The sequence below is a fragment of the Lepidochelys kempii genome, chromosome 2 (assembly GCF_965140265.1).
Source record: "Lepidochelys kempii isolate rLepKem1 chromosome 2, rLepKem1.hap2, whole genome shotgun sequence".
Taxonomy (NCBI): Eukaryota; Metazoa; Chordata; order Testudines; family Cheloniidae; genus Lepidochelys; species Lepidochelys kempii.
In genome coordinates, this window is record NC_133257.1 from 215098800 (window position 1) to 215116914 (window position 18115).

The 18115-nt window shown below is 39.0% G+C and overlaps 1 protein-coding gene across 1 annotated transcript in view; it reads left to right on the forward strand.

Annotated features, from left to right (window-relative positions):
• AGMO (alkylglycerol monooxygenase) overlaps positions 1-11681 on the forward strand; it is a 270823-nt gene extending 259142 nt beyond the window's left edge. Inside the window, exon 13 of the mRNA XM_073333805.1 lies at positions 9446-11681. Coding sequence (XP_073189906.1) covers positions 9446-9526 — 81 coding nt within the window. The 3' untranslated portion in view covers positions 9527-11681. The remainder of the gene's footprint in view (positions 1-9445) is intronic.
• Positions 11682-18115: the final 6434 nt, after the last annotated feature.

Consider the following 18115-nt stretch of genomic DNA (forward strand, 5'->3'; position numbering starts at 1 on the left):
CAATTATGGTTTCACATGAACTTCTCTCCTGGCTTGGTTTCCCTCAGTCTCATTCACTGTGCTGAAACTCCCTTCAATTTGTCATTCAATTGCTTTATCCCTTTCTTCACATTCTATCCCTAGGTCACATTTTGTCTTAGTCACTGTAGCCAGCTCTTTTCTACCATTTCTCTTTGACATATGCAGCAGAGTTTTACTGTCAGAGATCTAATGTCTCAGAGCAATTATCTGGGGTTGGGAACTCTTTTCCCCCAGGAACAACCTTGTTTTGGGACTTGAGGGACTTTGGGACTTTTCTCATCAGGGTAATTAAGTGAGTAGAGATCTTTTGCTTTGTAGGCATCGGATCATTCTCCCTCCTTTCCCCCTTATCTCCCACACAGACACCATTCCAAATAGCTAGTTCTTGGTCTTGTTCACTAGCTTTACTTTGGGCTTCTATCTCATGTACTGTCACAACGGCACCACTCTGAAATGACCATACATTTACATAAATATTATTATTGCTAACACTGCAACCTTTCATTGTGAGGTTGAACACTGTTACATCGTTCTCTTTTCTAATGGTCCTCTTCTTAATATATTATTAGGGAAATATTGTACTAGCTGGAAAGAGAAACAAGGGGATTTATTTACTCCTAGGTCTTTAGCTGTTGCTCATAAATATTAAGTATTCGGAGAGTAGAACCCAATCCAGAATTCTGTAATTTTAGAAGTTCAGTCATTTTACTGGAGTATGCTATCTGCAAGGCATTTCATTGTATGAGTTATATGATGTGATCATTGCAACAATAGGTATATGGATGGGTTCATCCTTGGTGCCAATCCATTTAAGCGAATTTGTCCCATCATTCCAATAAAAGTTCATTCCCCAGAAAAGAATGATTAAGAAATATAGTATCTAAACCTTTTTTAAACCCATAAACCTTACTGGCCAATAGCCCTAACTCTGTCCCTGGCAATGTACATGTTCAGCACTTCTTGTATATAGTATTGCAAAAAAACAATTCTGAACGTGATTAACGATCAAAACTCTGCAATAAACTATTGACTAAACTAAAATTAATTCCACGTGTCTTCATTTAAGGTGAAAAAACTGCTCTTCATACATAATTTTGTTAATATTTTATGAAATGACATAGTTCTTCTCAGGTGTGTCTGATTTACCCTCTCTCTTGTGTTGGAGTTATAAGTGATGCAGTGATGTGTATATAATTATTCTTCAGCTGCTGACAGGCATAAAAGTAAATGACATGTTACATCTCAATGAGCGCATTTCCTGTAAAAATATTTAAGAAAATAAACTACACAGCCTTTGTAGTCAAAATGGAATGGGACCATTTCAAGTATTACATTTCTGCAATGAACAGCTTCTAATAAAACTTTCAATCTCACTTGGCCTGTTAATGTACAGCAGATTAAACCAGTATGTTTACTCATGGAGACATTTTAAGGTTTTGCCTACTTGGCTTCTATGAAAGCTTTATATTTTAATTTTACAATATTTTAAATCAAGTCAGATTTGTGAGAACTACTGGCAGTCATCCATTCCTGTTGCTTCTTAATCTTAGAATTTTAAGTGAAACTGAAAAATAGAAGATTTAAAACAGAAATGAGATATGACATTCTGCCTTTGCTACCTTTTCTGAGCTGTGATCATAGATAGAAACCCCATACGTTTCTCAGACTTGCTTACCAGTAATGGTTTGTTAGTATATTAAAAGCACGCATTCAGTACTTTTCATCTTCAATGAGCATGAACTAGTTTATGTTCCCAACAATCCTATGTGATGAATCTGCTAAGCAGTAATAGGTCAGTTGAGGGCAGTAAGATGAATTTGTGAATAGTGAATCTGCTGCTGCTGCTGCTGATCTTTTCTGCCCACGAGGGATTTAGTGCCAGTAAAGGATGATCCAGTGGCAGCAGGTGAAAAATGTATGTTCTTGCTAACTCTTGTGATTTTTATTGCAAGCCTCTTGATGTTTGGTGTTTTCTCTTAAAGCCTCAGCTCCGGGAGTCATGTGGCTACATCAGAATCTCTACTTTCATTTAAAAAAAATAAATTTCTAGCCCTCATGGCTATGGAGGCAAACTGGAAAATGTAAACAGTTCAAAAACAAGAAGGTGAATAAAATGACACACACACCCCCAAAAAATGAATGAAGAATAAACATGATTTTTAAACTACTCTCCTGATTTTTTGGAGCTTTCTCATCATTTTTGAAAGCTTGGAGTTGGTCATGCTATGGGACCCACCAGGTGTTAGGGCATGGTTCACAGAGCAGGCTATCAGGGACTGTGGCAGGGCAAAGACTGTGGTAGTACACCATTCCAGTAAAGGTACAGTAAATCATATATATTTCTCTTGTATAGACAGGAAATTTTAGACAGACCATTCCAGTGCGTTAGCAAGGTCACAGAGTATATTTTTGCAGTACACTTTTTACCTGCCTGTTAAAATAAGGGATCAAAGCTGGTCCAGTGGGAGTTTTGCCAGTGACTACAATCAGAGCAGGATCTCTGGTTAGTTTGTTTACCAGAATTAAACCTTCAGAAAGATGAGATGAATATAAAATGAGACAACTTTGTGATATAACTGAGTTATAGAGTACTGTCTAAAGTTACAGGTTGGGCTCCACCCTGTTTTTCTAGAAAAGAAGATAGTAGCAAGGCCTGATAGAAAAAAATTCCATGATAATACTGGTTTCAGAGTAACAGCCGTGTTAGTCTGTATTCGCAAAAAGAAAAGGAGTACTTGTGGCACCTTAGAGACTAACCAATTTATTAGAGCATAAGCTTTCGTGAGCTACAGCTCACTTCATCAGATGCATATCGTGGAAACTGCAGCAGACTTTAAATATACACAGAGAATATGAAACAATACCTCCTCCCACCCCACTGTCCTGCTGGTAATAGCTTATCTAAAGTGATCATCAGGTGGGCCATTTCCAGCACAAATCCAGGTTTTCTTACCCTCCACCCCCCCACACAAATTCACTCTCCTGCTGGTGATAGCCCATCCAAAGTGACAACTCTTTACACAATGTGCATGACAATCAAGTTGGGCTATTTCCTGCACAAATCCAGGTTTTCTCACATCCCCCCCACCCCCATACACACACAAACTCACTCTCCTGCTGGTAATAGCTCATCCAAACTGACCACTCTTCAAGTTTAAATCCAAGTTAAACCAGAACATCTGGGGGGGGGGGGTAGGAAAAAACAAGAGGACACAGGCTACCTTGCATAATGACTTAGCCACTCCCAGTCTCTATTTAAGCCTAAATTAATAGTATCCAATTTGCAAATGAATTCCAATTCAGCAGTTTCTCGCTGGAGTCTGGATTTGAAGTTTTTTTGTTTTAAGATAGCGACCTTCATGTCTGTGATTGCGTGACCAGAGAGATTGAAGTGTTCTCCGACTGGTTTATGAATGTTATAATTCTTGACATCTGATTTGTGTCCATTTATTCTTTTACGTAGAGACTGTCCAGTTTGACCAATGTACATGGCAGAGGGGAATTCATTTGCAAATTGGATACTATTAATTTAGGCTTAAATAGAGACTGGGAGTGGCTAAGTCATTATGCAAGGTAGCCTGTTTCCTCTTGTTTTTTCCTACCCCTCCCCCCCCAGATATTCTGGTTTAACTTGGATTTAAACTTGAAGAGTGGTCAGTTTGGATGAGCTATTACCAGCAGGAGAGTGAGTTTGTGTGTGTATGGGGGTAGGGGGGATGTGAGAAAACCTGGATTTGTGCAGGAAATAGCCCAACTTGATTGTCATGCACATTGTGTAAAGAGTTGTCACTTTGGATGGGCTATCACCAGCAGGAGAGTGAATTTGTGTGGGGGGGTGGAGGGTGAGAAAACCTGGATTTGTGCTGGAAATGGCCCACCTGATGATCACTTTAGATAAGCTATTACCAGCAGGACAGTGGGGTGGGAGGAGGTATTGTTTCATATTCTCTGTGTATATTTAAAGTCTGCTGCAGTTTCCACGATATGCATCTGATGAAGTGAGCTGTAGCTCACGAAAGCTTATGCTCTAATAAATTGGTTAGTCTCTAAGGTGCCACAAGTACTCCTTTTCTTTTTCATGATAATACTGTGATCCAAGATGAAATGCTTGTGGGTGGATGAATCCAGTTGTGTGTGTTGCTGGGATTTGTAAGTTTTTTATGATGGCTGACAATTTACAGCTACAAAAGATATTGGGTTCTTGGAATGAATTAGCACAACCATAAAGCATAAGCTTGGACCATCTACTGAAGTTATTTTTAATAGGTTTTATGAATGTGTAAGCAGAAAGTTTTATTTTGTTGGGTTATTTTTGTTTTGTTTTGTTTTTTTTAAACAGGAAACTGCCTCAGAGAAAGTCAGATATTATTTGGGTTTGGGAAAAGGAAGTTTATCTCCCAACATCAATTTAATTATTCAATTAATCCAACATATTTTAAAGTTGAATTAGGAATGTATGGAGTGGAGTAAGGACACTTACGGGACGGAATAATCTAAATATATATTGCAATACAATATTTTCAGGCAATCTTCAGACTGAACAACAACAAAAACAAGATGCAGAGAGTTGTTTTTTTTCATTTGTTAGCAGAGTAGAGTGCTGATGCAATCTCCAGCTTGCATTAACTCACGTTTCATTATTCCTTCAATACAAGATAAAAGTATAAATCTCAGAGTCCCTTGGAGATAGTATTAATAGCAGAACAGTGGTGGCAAAGCTTTCTGTTCCAGCTTACAGGTACAATCAGAGGATCAGCAATAGAAGTCAGAGCTTTTGAGGGACGTGTCAGTGCAATAATTTGAGGGGGAATGGCCTTTCCTCTACGAATAAACTGTGTCAGTCAAAAATAAGAAAATGAGTTTTCTTCATTCCAAATTGGTAGATATCTTTGGCAGACTTTAAGTGGGGATTGTGTTCATGCAAAAACATCCTAACCTCGATTTTGTATCTAGAGACTCTTTTGAGAGGCACAGTAGCCTTGTATTTGAAGCACTGGCTTGACATGCAGGAGATACAGATTCAGTTGCCAGCTCTGCCACAGACCTGGGGTGAGTCTGGAATGAGGGCGAGTCACGTAGTCTCCCAGTCCTGCCTCTGTAAAATGGGCATACTAACATTTCCTGTGCTCTTTCAGGCACAGGAACTCTGCAGGGCTATGTGTACAGTGGCTAGCACAAGAGGTTCAGATCTTAGCTGCGGCCTTTTGGGGCTACTGTAGGACTCTTTAGTAAACAAGGAGAGTTTAAAGCACTCCAACATAGTTGAGAAAAGGTCTACATAGCATTTTCCTCTTACTTTTTCATCACTTGTTAGGAATTAAATGTAAAGCTAATGAGCTATGCTCTATAGCAAGAAGCCACTCCAGGAGTAAACTACTGGTGATCATCTCAGTTGGTTGAAGAGATATAGCTTTCAACCTTGTGCATCACAACACATCCAAGGCATGCACTAAGAGCCTGCTAGTGCACATGCTATCAATGCTTATTGCTATATTATGAACGGCTTGGAGTGTTGAGAAGTGATTTAAGCAGGACCTAACTAGTTAGCAAAAGGAAGAGAAAGGCCTGGTCTACATTTAATATTTAGATTGACATAACTATGTCGCTCAGGGTGTGAAAAAAATCACACCCATGTACTGTAGCTAGGTCAACCTAACCCTCCATGTAGACACGGCTAGCTCAATGGAGGAATCGACCAAGCTCCCACTGTGTAGGGAGATGGATTACCTACAGCGACAGAAAAACCCTTTCCATTGCTGTAGGGAACCTCTACACTACGGCACCACAGCAGCATAATTACAGTGGCATAGCTGTGCCACTGTTGCGCCCATAGTGTAGACAAGGCCTGAGTCAACAAATTACTTAAGCCCAAGTCTCAGCTCTTCAGGGCGCCAAGTATTCCTGTGAGCTGCCTTAGTTCTCATTGAAATCAGTGGGTACTGAAGGTACTTAGCGCTATGCTAATCAACCCCCATGCTCTAGAAATGCCCAGTCTGTATGAGTTATACTGTCTTTCTAAGAATTGCATGGGGAAATACAACTTTAATACAAATCAAAGTGCCACTTTAAACTGAATGCATGGTCTACCCAAAAAAAAAAAAAAGGCAAAAGAAACTTCTACTTCCTTTCCCACCCCATACACTTCCAAACCCCGTAGCCAGCACACAGCCTGAGAAATCGGACTGGGCATTGGGGAGATGAAGAGTTAGGGTGGAAGGAATTCCCCTCCTCCTCCCCCAGTTGGTCTACAGGCACTATTATAGCTTTTTAGTCACAGCAGTGTCTGAGGCCTCTACGCTCCACCTCCACATGGGAAATGGCTGCTCGATCTGCATTGTTGCTGATCTACTAGTACTACTAGTTGCTTTTCTGCTGCCCTGTTGCTGCCCAGCCCCAAAAGAGCACACAGGAAGCGCAGACCTATGCCCATTCTTTCCAAATCCTGACTTCCAGCAGAGCTGCAGTAGGTCTCCTGCCTAGATGCATCTCTTTTCTCTCTTCTAGCTAACTCTGCCCCCTCCAACTGATTTATATGTAAAAGCAGGAAGATCACTGTAAAACTAGTGTTCAGTGCTAGTATCACAACCAATAAGCTCATGTATTTGAGGAATCTGGAGTGCTGTGCCCAAACACTATCTTATCAATGTGGAACACTGTTGTACCACCACTTAAGTGTTTATTCGAAAGTTTACACTCATGTTTATCAGCAACTGGCCCCCTTGAAAAAGATGCTAACAATGGCTTCATTACTAGTGTAGACAGAACAAAGCCATTTTCAACATCTTGGCAGAAAGCATTTTTGAGACCCGTTAGAAGCAAATCTCAAGGACTCTTTCTTTAATGACTTTTCGAAAACTTTTATCTTGTCTACTGCAGCTGTTAAACCATTGCCAGCACCAGCTCAAGGGGAACCTAATGCTGATAACTGTCTTCCGCATCAAGTCAATCGCCTAATGTGGATAGGGCATTAGTATCATACCAAACCTACCTGTGCAGGTGCAGTGAAGATTATTTTAGCACTAAGCAATGAAATATTTACTGAGAGCATATGCTGTGATTCTAGACATAGACCTAATCCAGAACGAAATAGTATACGATCTAGCAATTGTAAAACAAGTATGATGCACATCTTCAGACACAGACTATGCAGCACCAGTGTGATCAAATGCTAAAAAGGAAATAAAAACCCTATGGAGGATATGAGACTACAGTTATCCCACCCAAAAAACCCAAACTCCACCTTTTATAGATTGACTGGATCCCTGCAAAAACATAATTAATGCTAACTAATCCTGGAAATGCATATCAGAAACATTGCTGCATATGGGACTGTGGTTTTAAAACCGTTCTGGTAAGAGGTCTTGGAGAGACATAATATATACTGGGTTTTTATTTTTTATTTTTGTTACTATTGTTCTGATTCAGCTGCCATGCAAACCACATCTATTTATGTTAAATAAGTTTTCCTCATTCATCAGTGTAAACCAGAAGCAATATGATGGGCTATTTAAAGCATCAGTTGTCAGCAACAAACTTATAGTACAAAAAGGGAAACTTGACTTCCGCTAAGAATTTTAGAACAGTTTACAATCTTGCAAATTTAAGCCCTAATCCTGCATTGAGATTTAACAGGAGCATCCCAAGATTTCATGTCTACTAAGAGCCCAAATTTGCAATGCCCTTGTCAATGTCTTTATCTGCATGAATAGTTCTATTTAGACTAATGTGGACAATTTAAATGAGAGAGTTTGTATGAAAAGAACCTAATGAAAATATGGATGTGTTTGAAAGAGTGTGCTCCCCTTCCATCAGTATAAATAACAGATATGAAGTTTGATTTCATAGTTATCTGGGTAATAATACTACTGCAGTCACTGGTAGCAACTGCTAAAATTAAGATTGTAAAACAGTTTCCATTATAAATCTGTTTTCACTGGCTACAGCATTCTGAAAAATGTATGTTTTGGGCTAAAATGTTCCATGCACGATTGCTGACCACAGTACATTTTTTTATTTAAGTCTGAGGGTGAAACTGTCAGCTCTTCTGGGAGAGGGGGAAAAAAGTGCTTTCCCACTGTTTAAAAAAAAACAAAAAACTAACCATGCTTTTTTTTTTTCCAACCATTTTTGTTATAGTCTAGTTTACTTTGAAAATTGACATGTAAATAATTTTTAGTGAGGGGCAAGGAATAAAGAGTCTGGACAGGGAATGGCAATTTCCAGGTGATTAGTCTGAAAAGTATATATTGAGTTTATACAGCAGAAAATGTCAGTAAGCTGCAAGGTAGGCACTACGTGGGAGGCACACTATGCATGCCTGAGCAGTTTAGGAAGTGTGCATTTTCCAAAATGTGTTCAAAGGTAGCAGTCGGGTACATTTACGCTCTGTCCTGCTGTCCACACCCTTTAATCTCCCCAAACTTTCTCGTGTTATTTTAGTGTAATCACTAGATCACACAATCTGTTCAAATTTCTCAGGCTCTGTTGCACAGAATGTACTGGAGGATCCAGAGAAAATTAAAGTCTATGACCACGCAGTGGGCTTCTGCTCAGTTCCTCCTGTGGTTGGCTCAGCTGGCTTTAGGTCAGCTTTGTGGCAGTGGAGCAGCACAGAACTGTTGTGATGCAAGGTTGGATGTGGCCCATTTATATTGTCTGCGTTTTTTTCCCACTGGCGCAGCCTTATAGTTTCATGAATGCAGTACTTTGCATTTAATATTAGCAACCCTGAATTTAGTAGGCATTGAATCAATATTTTTTGTAGAACTCTGAAGCCAAACTAATTCTGCAGAGTGTGATTTGTCATTCTGGATATAACAGCTATAATTTGAAATAGCCCCCCACCAGCATACATTGCATTCTTTAACAAACTCACAATAAAGAGTTTAATTTAAAAAAAGAGAAGGAGAAGGAACTGCATTACCCCATTTAAAAAATACACCCATGATTTTTTTTCCAACTTATAATAGTAATAACAATCTCAGCTGAGGACATTTCCTGGGGCTTAATGGCCCGTGGCTGTACTTCAGGTGATCATCGTCTACCAGCCGGTCATTAATCCCCTAGAAATGCCCTGTTCCTCAGTCATTATTGCTTAAATATGTTTCTTCTCTAAATAAAATACTTCTATATTTAATGGATCTTCCAGGGATAGATGTGTTCTTTCAGTGGTAGGGACTGAAAGAAGTTTAGTAAAATGTCAAGGAAGTGCAAACTATGAGAAGGGGAGAAACTCTTTCCGTTAAATTCCTAAAGCCTGTAGACTCCAACATCTATTCTTCATAATTTAACAATATGCCTGGAATTCTTATATTGATGTGTCTCTTGGGAGAGTTCTGCTTTTTATCCATTTACCATAATTACTATATAATTTTTAATTAAGAAAGCTTCTCTAATGTTTTTCACTCTGTTCTTTATTTTGTAGGTTTTATTTTCACTCTGCATTGCATTCTGGGGAGTACAAATTATGAAGAAACTGATCTCCAATACAGCAAAACATCAGTGAATTATGGAAAGAGCCCTTGGGAATATGCTTCAAAGTTGCTTGAAATAAGTTGACGGTGCCTCTTTCTGAAATGCAAGCATTTCACATAGGCTAGGTAGGAATCATGATGTTTTATGAAGGTTTGAAAGATGTATTAAAAATGGTCATGTGGTTTTATTTGATCTTTTAAATATTGATTCTCCTGCCTACCCAAGTTAAATTTAAGGTCCCTATATTATTTTCTTGTGCTTTCACAGCACTTTTTTTTTACATTCAAGGGATCAGAATATTCTTAAAAAGCATGTAAAAATAATAGCATTTTTCAATCACTTTATTAGTATGTAACCATATGTGGAAAGCATTCTTCACAATAGCAATAATTAAAATCATATTTGTTGCAACCTGGTAGTCTCCATAGAGACTAAATCTAAAAGAATGTGAATGTAAATTTTTCCATAATGATTGAATTACAGTAGAATCTCAGCGCCATGCCCAATTGTGTGTTCATAACATACAACTACATAAGGATGAGTAATTGAGACAGGAAAATGATTTAAAACAACATGATACAATAACTGATTTGTATTAATTGAAATGTTTTCAATTAACTAGATGATATATCATATGTGTTGTATAATGCAGGCTTGCAGCTTAGGTTAATTTGTTTAAGGAGTACACCCACATTTACCAACAACTTTAGGACTGATCTCACCAATACTGACACAAGCGAGTTGTTCCATTGACTAAAGTAACTCCTGTCACAAAGCATTTGCAGGATCAGGTTGTTAATTTCTAGTTGCCCTGACCCCCACCCCCAGACACACACATATCAAAGTGATCCTAAGGGAGATGGATCTATTGTTCTGTGTGAGGTGCTATTTTAATTATTTCTAGTGATATAGGAAAATGGGGGGAGGCTCCGAAAAGCAAGATTAGCAAAAATAGAGGAGATGGGTTGTTCTTCTTTCCTTATGCTTTTCCAACTTTTAGTTGTTCCAAGACTAAAAAAAGAAAATACTCAAAATCAAGAAGCTAAAAAACTTTAGGTTGCCGTGCAAACTTCAAACGGCAACCTAAATACCTGGATTAAAATGTAGTTGTATTGGTTTTTTGTTTTTTCATTTTTCTCTACAGTACTAAGATGTAGTAATAGAGAGCTCAGATGTGCATAAATATCCTGGTTTTAGTCAACCCACAGTTTTAGACTTTAGCTGTAGCAGAGAATTGATGCCAGCATTTACAAGTTGGATGCCTCCACCTGGCCACCTAACTCTATATTTAAATAAAATGGGTTTGATTTTCAGTGGAGTTGAGCATCAGGCCTATTTTTTACCCAAAATGTTCAGTCAACTAGAAAGACAAATTGCTTGTGCCTATCACCTGGGGCTATGCTGAATCCCTAAAATATGTTTAATTGGGAAAACAGGTGTCAGTTTGAATTGAGATGAGTCTAAGACCTTTCATAAAGTGTGGGAATGTTTGGATCCAGGGTTTTGATTCAGAACCTTTTCTAAAAGATGAACAAATTGTTCCTTGGGAATGTTAGAAGTATTCAGATTTAAAGTATTGAGTTTAAATCCTTAAACATAAATTTACTCATACATTGGTAGAATTCTAATCTCTGATTAAGAGATTAGATAAATGAAATCAAATATTTCTAACTCAGATTGTGGAAATGTGATCTAGTAGTTAAAACACAGGCATAGTAGCCAACAAATCTAGGTTTTATTCCCAGTTTGTGACCTTGACCATGTAACTTATTCACTCTGTGCCTCAGTTTTCCCATCTTTGAAATGGAGATAAAAGTACCTACCTCACAAGAGTGTTGCGAGTTTGATTTAAATGATGTGGGTAGGTACCATGGAGATGAGTGTGCTATATTATTGCTAAATGTCACACATTTTACATTGAAATGTATTCACCCATCAGTAGCAATCTTTGAAAGCTCCATAAACAGAATAATCTCACTGGGGTATCTCCAGAAGGAAAGGAAAAAATGGCTGATTGAGCTAAAACTCCGCAGGTTCCTATAATGTTGGTTGCAGCCGATCTTCAAGTTCCCATGTTTCTGAATGCATTGTGTGCACTAGAAATTTGTATTTGATATGTGTAATATTGAAATAGCCAAATGACTGTTTTAATCTGATTATAATTTATTAAATTAATTTTAAAATTACCATAACCAGTGTCATTTATTTATATGTTGTAGTGAAAAGAACATGATGTCTAAAGTAAGCATAGGTTAAGACTTTGGACTGTCAAATTATTTCACATTTAACATGAAAATCTTCAGAATTCACAGGGAGTATCCAAAAATAAATTCAGTAATGCAAAGAAAAGGAAGTCAGAAATATAAAAAGGTGAAGTAATTTATGATGGAATACCAGGGCTGGATTCTGTGCTGTGCCTCCTGGATAACTCATCCTACGTGGAGGGGCAGAGGTGATTTTATGCAAAATACTCCAGCCATTGCCTACATCACCCCTTCCAACTTGCAGCCATTCTCAGAGCATGTCCAAATACTGGAGTCTTTGAGGTGTGGTTGCTGTAGGGCTGCCGGCTCTAAATCACCAGAATTGGGCCCCTACTTCCTATATAACCCTGAGTTTGAGAGTTGAGGTCAAATTATTAGATGTCTACGTTCTCCCATTCCTCTTTAAATTGCAGTGCGCTGTAGTTATTTGGAAACATTTCAATATTCTTTTATTACTCTTTAATTTCAGTATACACATTTGCAAGTGAATTTTCTTAAGTTATGGACTAATAGCACTGAGCAGAAGAAGACCCATTCAGAGGCTGAAAATGAATCAGCCAGCCAGGGAAAACCACTCTCACACATTAGCAAGGCAGACAATAGCTTTCCATGGTCACATAATACCTTGTTAGCCGTCAGATAAGGGGAAATGATCACCTTGTCATAAGGTCTCTGTTTCTAGGAGGCTTCAGAGTCAGTGTGGGCCAGTGAATTGAACGGAATTAATTGATTAAATTAATTGAATTAATTGTTAACTGCAAACACTGCCTTGTGCTAATAGATGAAACAAGCAGTGCTCACTTATATTTTGGTTCTCCTTCTCTCTTTCTCCCCTACCTCCCTGCTTTTCTTTTTTAAAGGGCCCGTTGCTCCTTTTCTTGGCATTCTCCATATGCTTTTTATTTGAACAGTTGTCTGGAAACAGCTGATATCAGATGAATTCTAGGAGGACATCTAGTGAGAAAAATACTATTGCAGACCTTATAGAATTTTTATGGGTAACTCTTTTTCATAAAATGCCACCACCTCATGTCCCCGACAACTCAAATGTTCTGCATGCAGAGTCGCTTTGGGCTCCCCCTGCTATTATTTCTTTTCCTTCTGTCTAGGAGATAAGTCATTCTGGTGGACAATATTTTAGACTCCACTGGGATCTGGGCAGAGCTGTTCAGGGGTGTTAATAGCTGCCCTTTGACTGGTTCTTTGTTCTATAGACTATGACAGAGCCAGTCAAAGCTGTTGGGTGTTCTCAGCAGATCCACGGGCTCTGTGTGTCCCCCATTTTCCCTTTCAGGTTTTACAATTTACCCTAAAATCAATAGGGTTCTGCCACTGATGTCTAGAATATTTCCTGAAATTTTGGAATGGATCAGATGTGGTGTTCCAGAGTTATCCTGTTACATACCAACTAACACAGAAATCTATCAAGTTTAGTGTAGGGCCTCGCTTTGCCTGCGCAATCACTCATAGACTTTAAGGTCAGAAGGGACTATCATGATCATCTCGTCTCACCTCCTGCACATTACAGGCCACAGAGCCTGTAATAGACCCATAACCTCTGAAGTCCTCAACTCATGATTTAAAGACTTCAGGTTACAGAGAATCCACCATTTACTTTAATCTGTGTTCTCCACTCATTTTTTACTCCCTCGTGTTAAAGGGTCAGATTCTATTCCCAGGCTGGTTACTTTTTGCTACTCAGGTGGTGCAAAGGAGCCCGTCTGACCGTAGCTGGCCAGGTGAGAATCCTCCCAGCAAAGGTGAAACACTAGGCTGTAAACAATTTTGCCAATTCTTGCAATTTTGTCCTGAGTCTTGCTATGTTTTTCTTAAAGCTTCATCTCTTAGAGTCATGTGATTACATCAGAATCTCAGCACTCTTTTTATATTTTAAACAAGTTTCTAGCCTTCTAGGTTGCAGAGAAAAGCCTGAAAACATGAACAGTAAAATATCAAAAGTGAGAAGGTAAATAGAGTCAAACTTTTTTTTTAATCTCATACTTGTTAAGTCAATTTGAGGTCTGCCTCCTGATTTTTAAACACTTTGGGTTGATAATATTGGGTGTAAAACTGTGAGAGCTGTCTCCTGTTCCTACCATCCTCCTTTGCCCAGCGTTGAGGGATGTGTCACAGATTGGAGGGGGGCAGAGGCATAGTACAGTTGGCATATAGCCCTGATCCACAGATGGCATGTCGTCCCTTTTGGCCTGGGGCTGGCACAAACTGGCCCACAGAACTGTTTCAGCCAACCAGTACCCCTGCACCGAGCAGATCTCAGCACAGGAGAGAATCTGAGCCATAATATGCTGTATTATCTGTTATATCACGTCTTTATGTCTGGCACTTTCTGCTCATCTGGATGCCTAGAATGCTTCTGCATTCTAAGTTTCTACATGGGAAGCAGGTGTACAAACATTGACAATTAAACTGCAGATGTAAAGCTGAAATAAGACATCTTGTATAGTGGATCGACACTTCTATTTTAAAGTCAGGGCCAATGGAAAGCTTGGCTCAGACTTTTGTCATCTTTGCCCCAACTATGGAAAACAGCAGAAAAATGTGGAAACATTGACTAAGTATGATCTGCTGAGTGTCCTTGTGTTTATGGTTTGGGCATTGAAAAATCATACAAAATTAATCCTCTTTTTTCCTACCTCTTGCTATTTTTAAATACTTCCTTCTCTATTCCTTCTTGACTTCTCATTTCTCTGTCTCTCTCTATCCATTTATGTGTATTGTGTGTGTATATTTACATATTTCTATAAAATATACTGGTCCTCTTCTTGCCTGTTATGATTTCCCATGTGTGGAAGGAAGTACATGAGGACATGTGTTTCATATCCACATATGTTATATTTTGTATGTATGTTACATATGTGAGCTTACTACAATAATAAAGATGGCCCCTTTCATAATAGTGCATATAAGTCTAGATATACTTATATGTCCAATATTCAAAACACAGAGTAAGCTACTTGTAGTGTTCACATATGTTGCATACGTTTTCGCTTCACATGTGCCTGCCTGTTTTCATCTTATGATTCCTCCTTTATTTCCATCTCAGCATTACAGCACTGTCCCTTTTCCTATTCATCCTCTCCTTCTCCCTTCTCTGTTCCCTCTGTTTTCTCTATGCCTCAGGATGTACTGCTACAGATTTCACATGCAACCTTTGAACATGCGGAATTAGTGCAAGGAAGGCAGGCAACCCAGTAGCAATAATGTCTGATTAAAAGGAAGAAGAAAATCATGGAGCATTTCACCACTATCGAATTTGTGATTTTATTATGACTTAGATTTTTCCAAAGTCCTTGAATGTGAGCACTTTATCAGCACATAAATTGCAATTTCAAAAATGTTTGCCAAAAATGGAAAAAACTATATAAAGACAGTTAAAGTTTGATTTTCAGATTCAAGAACTGTCTGTTAGCATATTGCATGTGATCATGTTTCTCTCTGGCATGGAGGATAAGAGCCCTGCCCTTTGGAGATAATGAATTAACTTTAGCTCAAGTAATAGGAGCTTATGGTTTTAGTGTTGCGGGTGCTGGGTTCTCTGTCCACTCTTGACTGGGGTCTGTATTTATGTGGCCATGGACTCATTACAGCTATTCATTCTAAAGGAACAAATTTGTTTCACTTCTGATTGTACCCACAATGGGGGAAAGTGGTTTTTGTGATGGGATGTTATGCAGAGCAGCAGCTTAGATGTTTCTTAAAGCTTTTAATTTTGGAAAACAAGTTCACCAAGTCTTGTGCCTTTTTTCTACCCACCATTGTAAAATGGCTTGCTCAGTGGTGTCTGAATGAAGGACTGAAAGATGATGAGGTGTGGGTGGGAGAATCGGAAGTAGTATTTTTGAGGTGCTGGGTGTGAGGATGACTGAAACTAGGTTGGGTTTTTCCTGCATCTCCTTTTAATTAAGCGTGTGGTCTTAACTTGAGTTAAGAACTTCAGATTGGTGCACAGAGAAGGGGAAATATATCGAGGCCCTGCCTATCTAATCAATGTACACTGGGGAGTCTTGACAATTATTTACTGTTTCTACCAATATTCCCAGTGGATGGATAAATAGTTTTCAAACTGGGACTAGCTTTCAGAATGGCAAAAATGAAGTGGGACCACTGTACCACTGGCATCCAATGAAGTGAGCTGTAACTCACGAAAGCTTATGCTCAAATAAATTGGTTAGTCTCTAAGGTGCCACCAGTACTCCTTTTCTTTTGGCATTTCTAATAAACCTATCAACATAGTAACTAGGCAGCAGGTTACCACTAGCAGAGCTAATCTTTCCTCACATCTTGCCCTCAAGGGAAAAAGCCCACCAGGTGTTGAGGGCCAGCAGAAGGTCTAGGGACCACTTGTCCCACTCAAGCCCTATTTTGAGTACTTAAGTGATGCAGAGCCTTTGTGCAGGCCCTCTGCATAGGGATGCATTTCACCCAAAGAGAACAAGAACTGAATCCTGGCTCGCCCTTGTTGAGGTGAATAAGGGAGGTCAGAGGGTTAATTGGACCATCTCCATCCTTCCTACCTTTGCACACTCATGGAGGAGCAGACAGAATCTTCATTATTTGCATGCATATGTTCTTAACAATAAAGAACAATGGAGTAAATATAACAGTCTCTTGTATAGAAGCAGAATTGTTTCTCAACAGTGGATTTTTAAAAACTTTGTTGCAAGAGGCTTTCTATCTGTGCAAATAATTAGGAACTAGATAAGGTGCCAGCATATGATGCCGAAGAATGCATATCTAGTTTTGGATTTTGTAGGTCCAATAAAATTTCTTGTGCGCTGCAAATTGCTTCCTCACTGCAGCTCTTTATGTCAGCTGTTCATATTTTCCATGAAGAGTTATGAGGTCTTTAAGAACCAGCCTGAGACATTGCCCATGCAAATGCTCAAAATGGTTTAGTTGATGGGCTTAAATGTTGCTGATTTTTTTGCTATCATTCTAAACAGCCTATAAAAAATGAAATTTCAAGTCTTCTCCCCCACATTTCCACACATGGCAACTGGAAGGTGGGGTTTGGAAGCATGAAGAGACAGGGGATTTTTGCATAGTGTGGGAAAAACAGCTGCATAGCGTGCAGCAGACCACCAGCAGTGCATTAGGGGAGAGAGGATCATCTGGAGGAAAGGAGTAGGAGGATGACAACTACATGAGGAGGACTGGGAGTAGCAGAGAAAGGCACAAAAGTGAATAGCATAAACTCCAGTTTACCTTTTTACTGGACATCTAGGCTACTTCTACACTACACACCTTTTAGTGACACAGCCGTGCCGCTAAAAGGTGCACAGTGTAGCCGCTCTTTGTTGGCAGGAGAGAGTTCTCTTGCTAACAAAATTAATCCACCCCCAACGAGAGACAGTAGCTTTGTCGGCACTTTTCGTTGGTAAAACTTTTGTCATTCAGGGGGTATTTTTTTCAGACCCGTGAACAACAAAACTTGTATCAACAAAAGTGTAGTGTATACAAAGCTTTTATCTTCAAACTAAAGGTAGCATTAGCAGAGGAAAGCAATGTAAAAAGAGCAGGCACTGCAGGAAGAATAGCACTTGAGCAAATTGCTCATATCAGATAAGACTTGAGGTCATTAAAGATCCCCTGGTGCTTTTTCATCAGCACACAACTATTTAACCCTGGTGCTCTTTCCAAATCTGGGTTAGGAGCATTCTCTCTCTTAAATTGTCCATGCAATTTCAGCTTGATATGTTGTGAGGGTTTTTTTTTTTTATTCCTTGACCTTAATTATTATCACGTTGCTGTGCATGTTTAAAAATCTGCCATGTTCCACCACACAGCTGGCTGTATTTCATTGATGAGTGGATATATACTGCATATTCTGCAAAACAAGAAAATGGCTTTTCTGGTATATTACATGGATTTTCCACTTTTATTCAAGTCAAGGAAATGAAATGTGCTGGTGGCTTCGGGGAGTCTACGAGTACTTGCAATGCAATTCCTTGTGCTCCTGCCAGACTCTGCTCTACTGGGTTTGTAAACATGTTACTGACAATATGCTGGGGCCTCCACAGCACTGGCCGTTATGGCTGTGAGGATGAGCATTACCTAGTAAATTTCTCCAGGCCCTTTCCCAGCACTGCCAGCATGAGTATTACTAAATGTGCTTCAAACATTGCCAGGTAGCCTAGTAGGAGAAATACAATAGTGCTGTACATTTATTTTGATGAGTTTTCAGATGCACAGAAACAACAAAAATATAGGATTTTTATATTTTACAGTATTTTGTAAATATATACAACCAGACGTACTGTGTGATATAGCAGCCATTAAGATGTTAATCTTTGCCAATTATAACTCCACAGTTATTAGAGGTGTTTTTTAGTCTA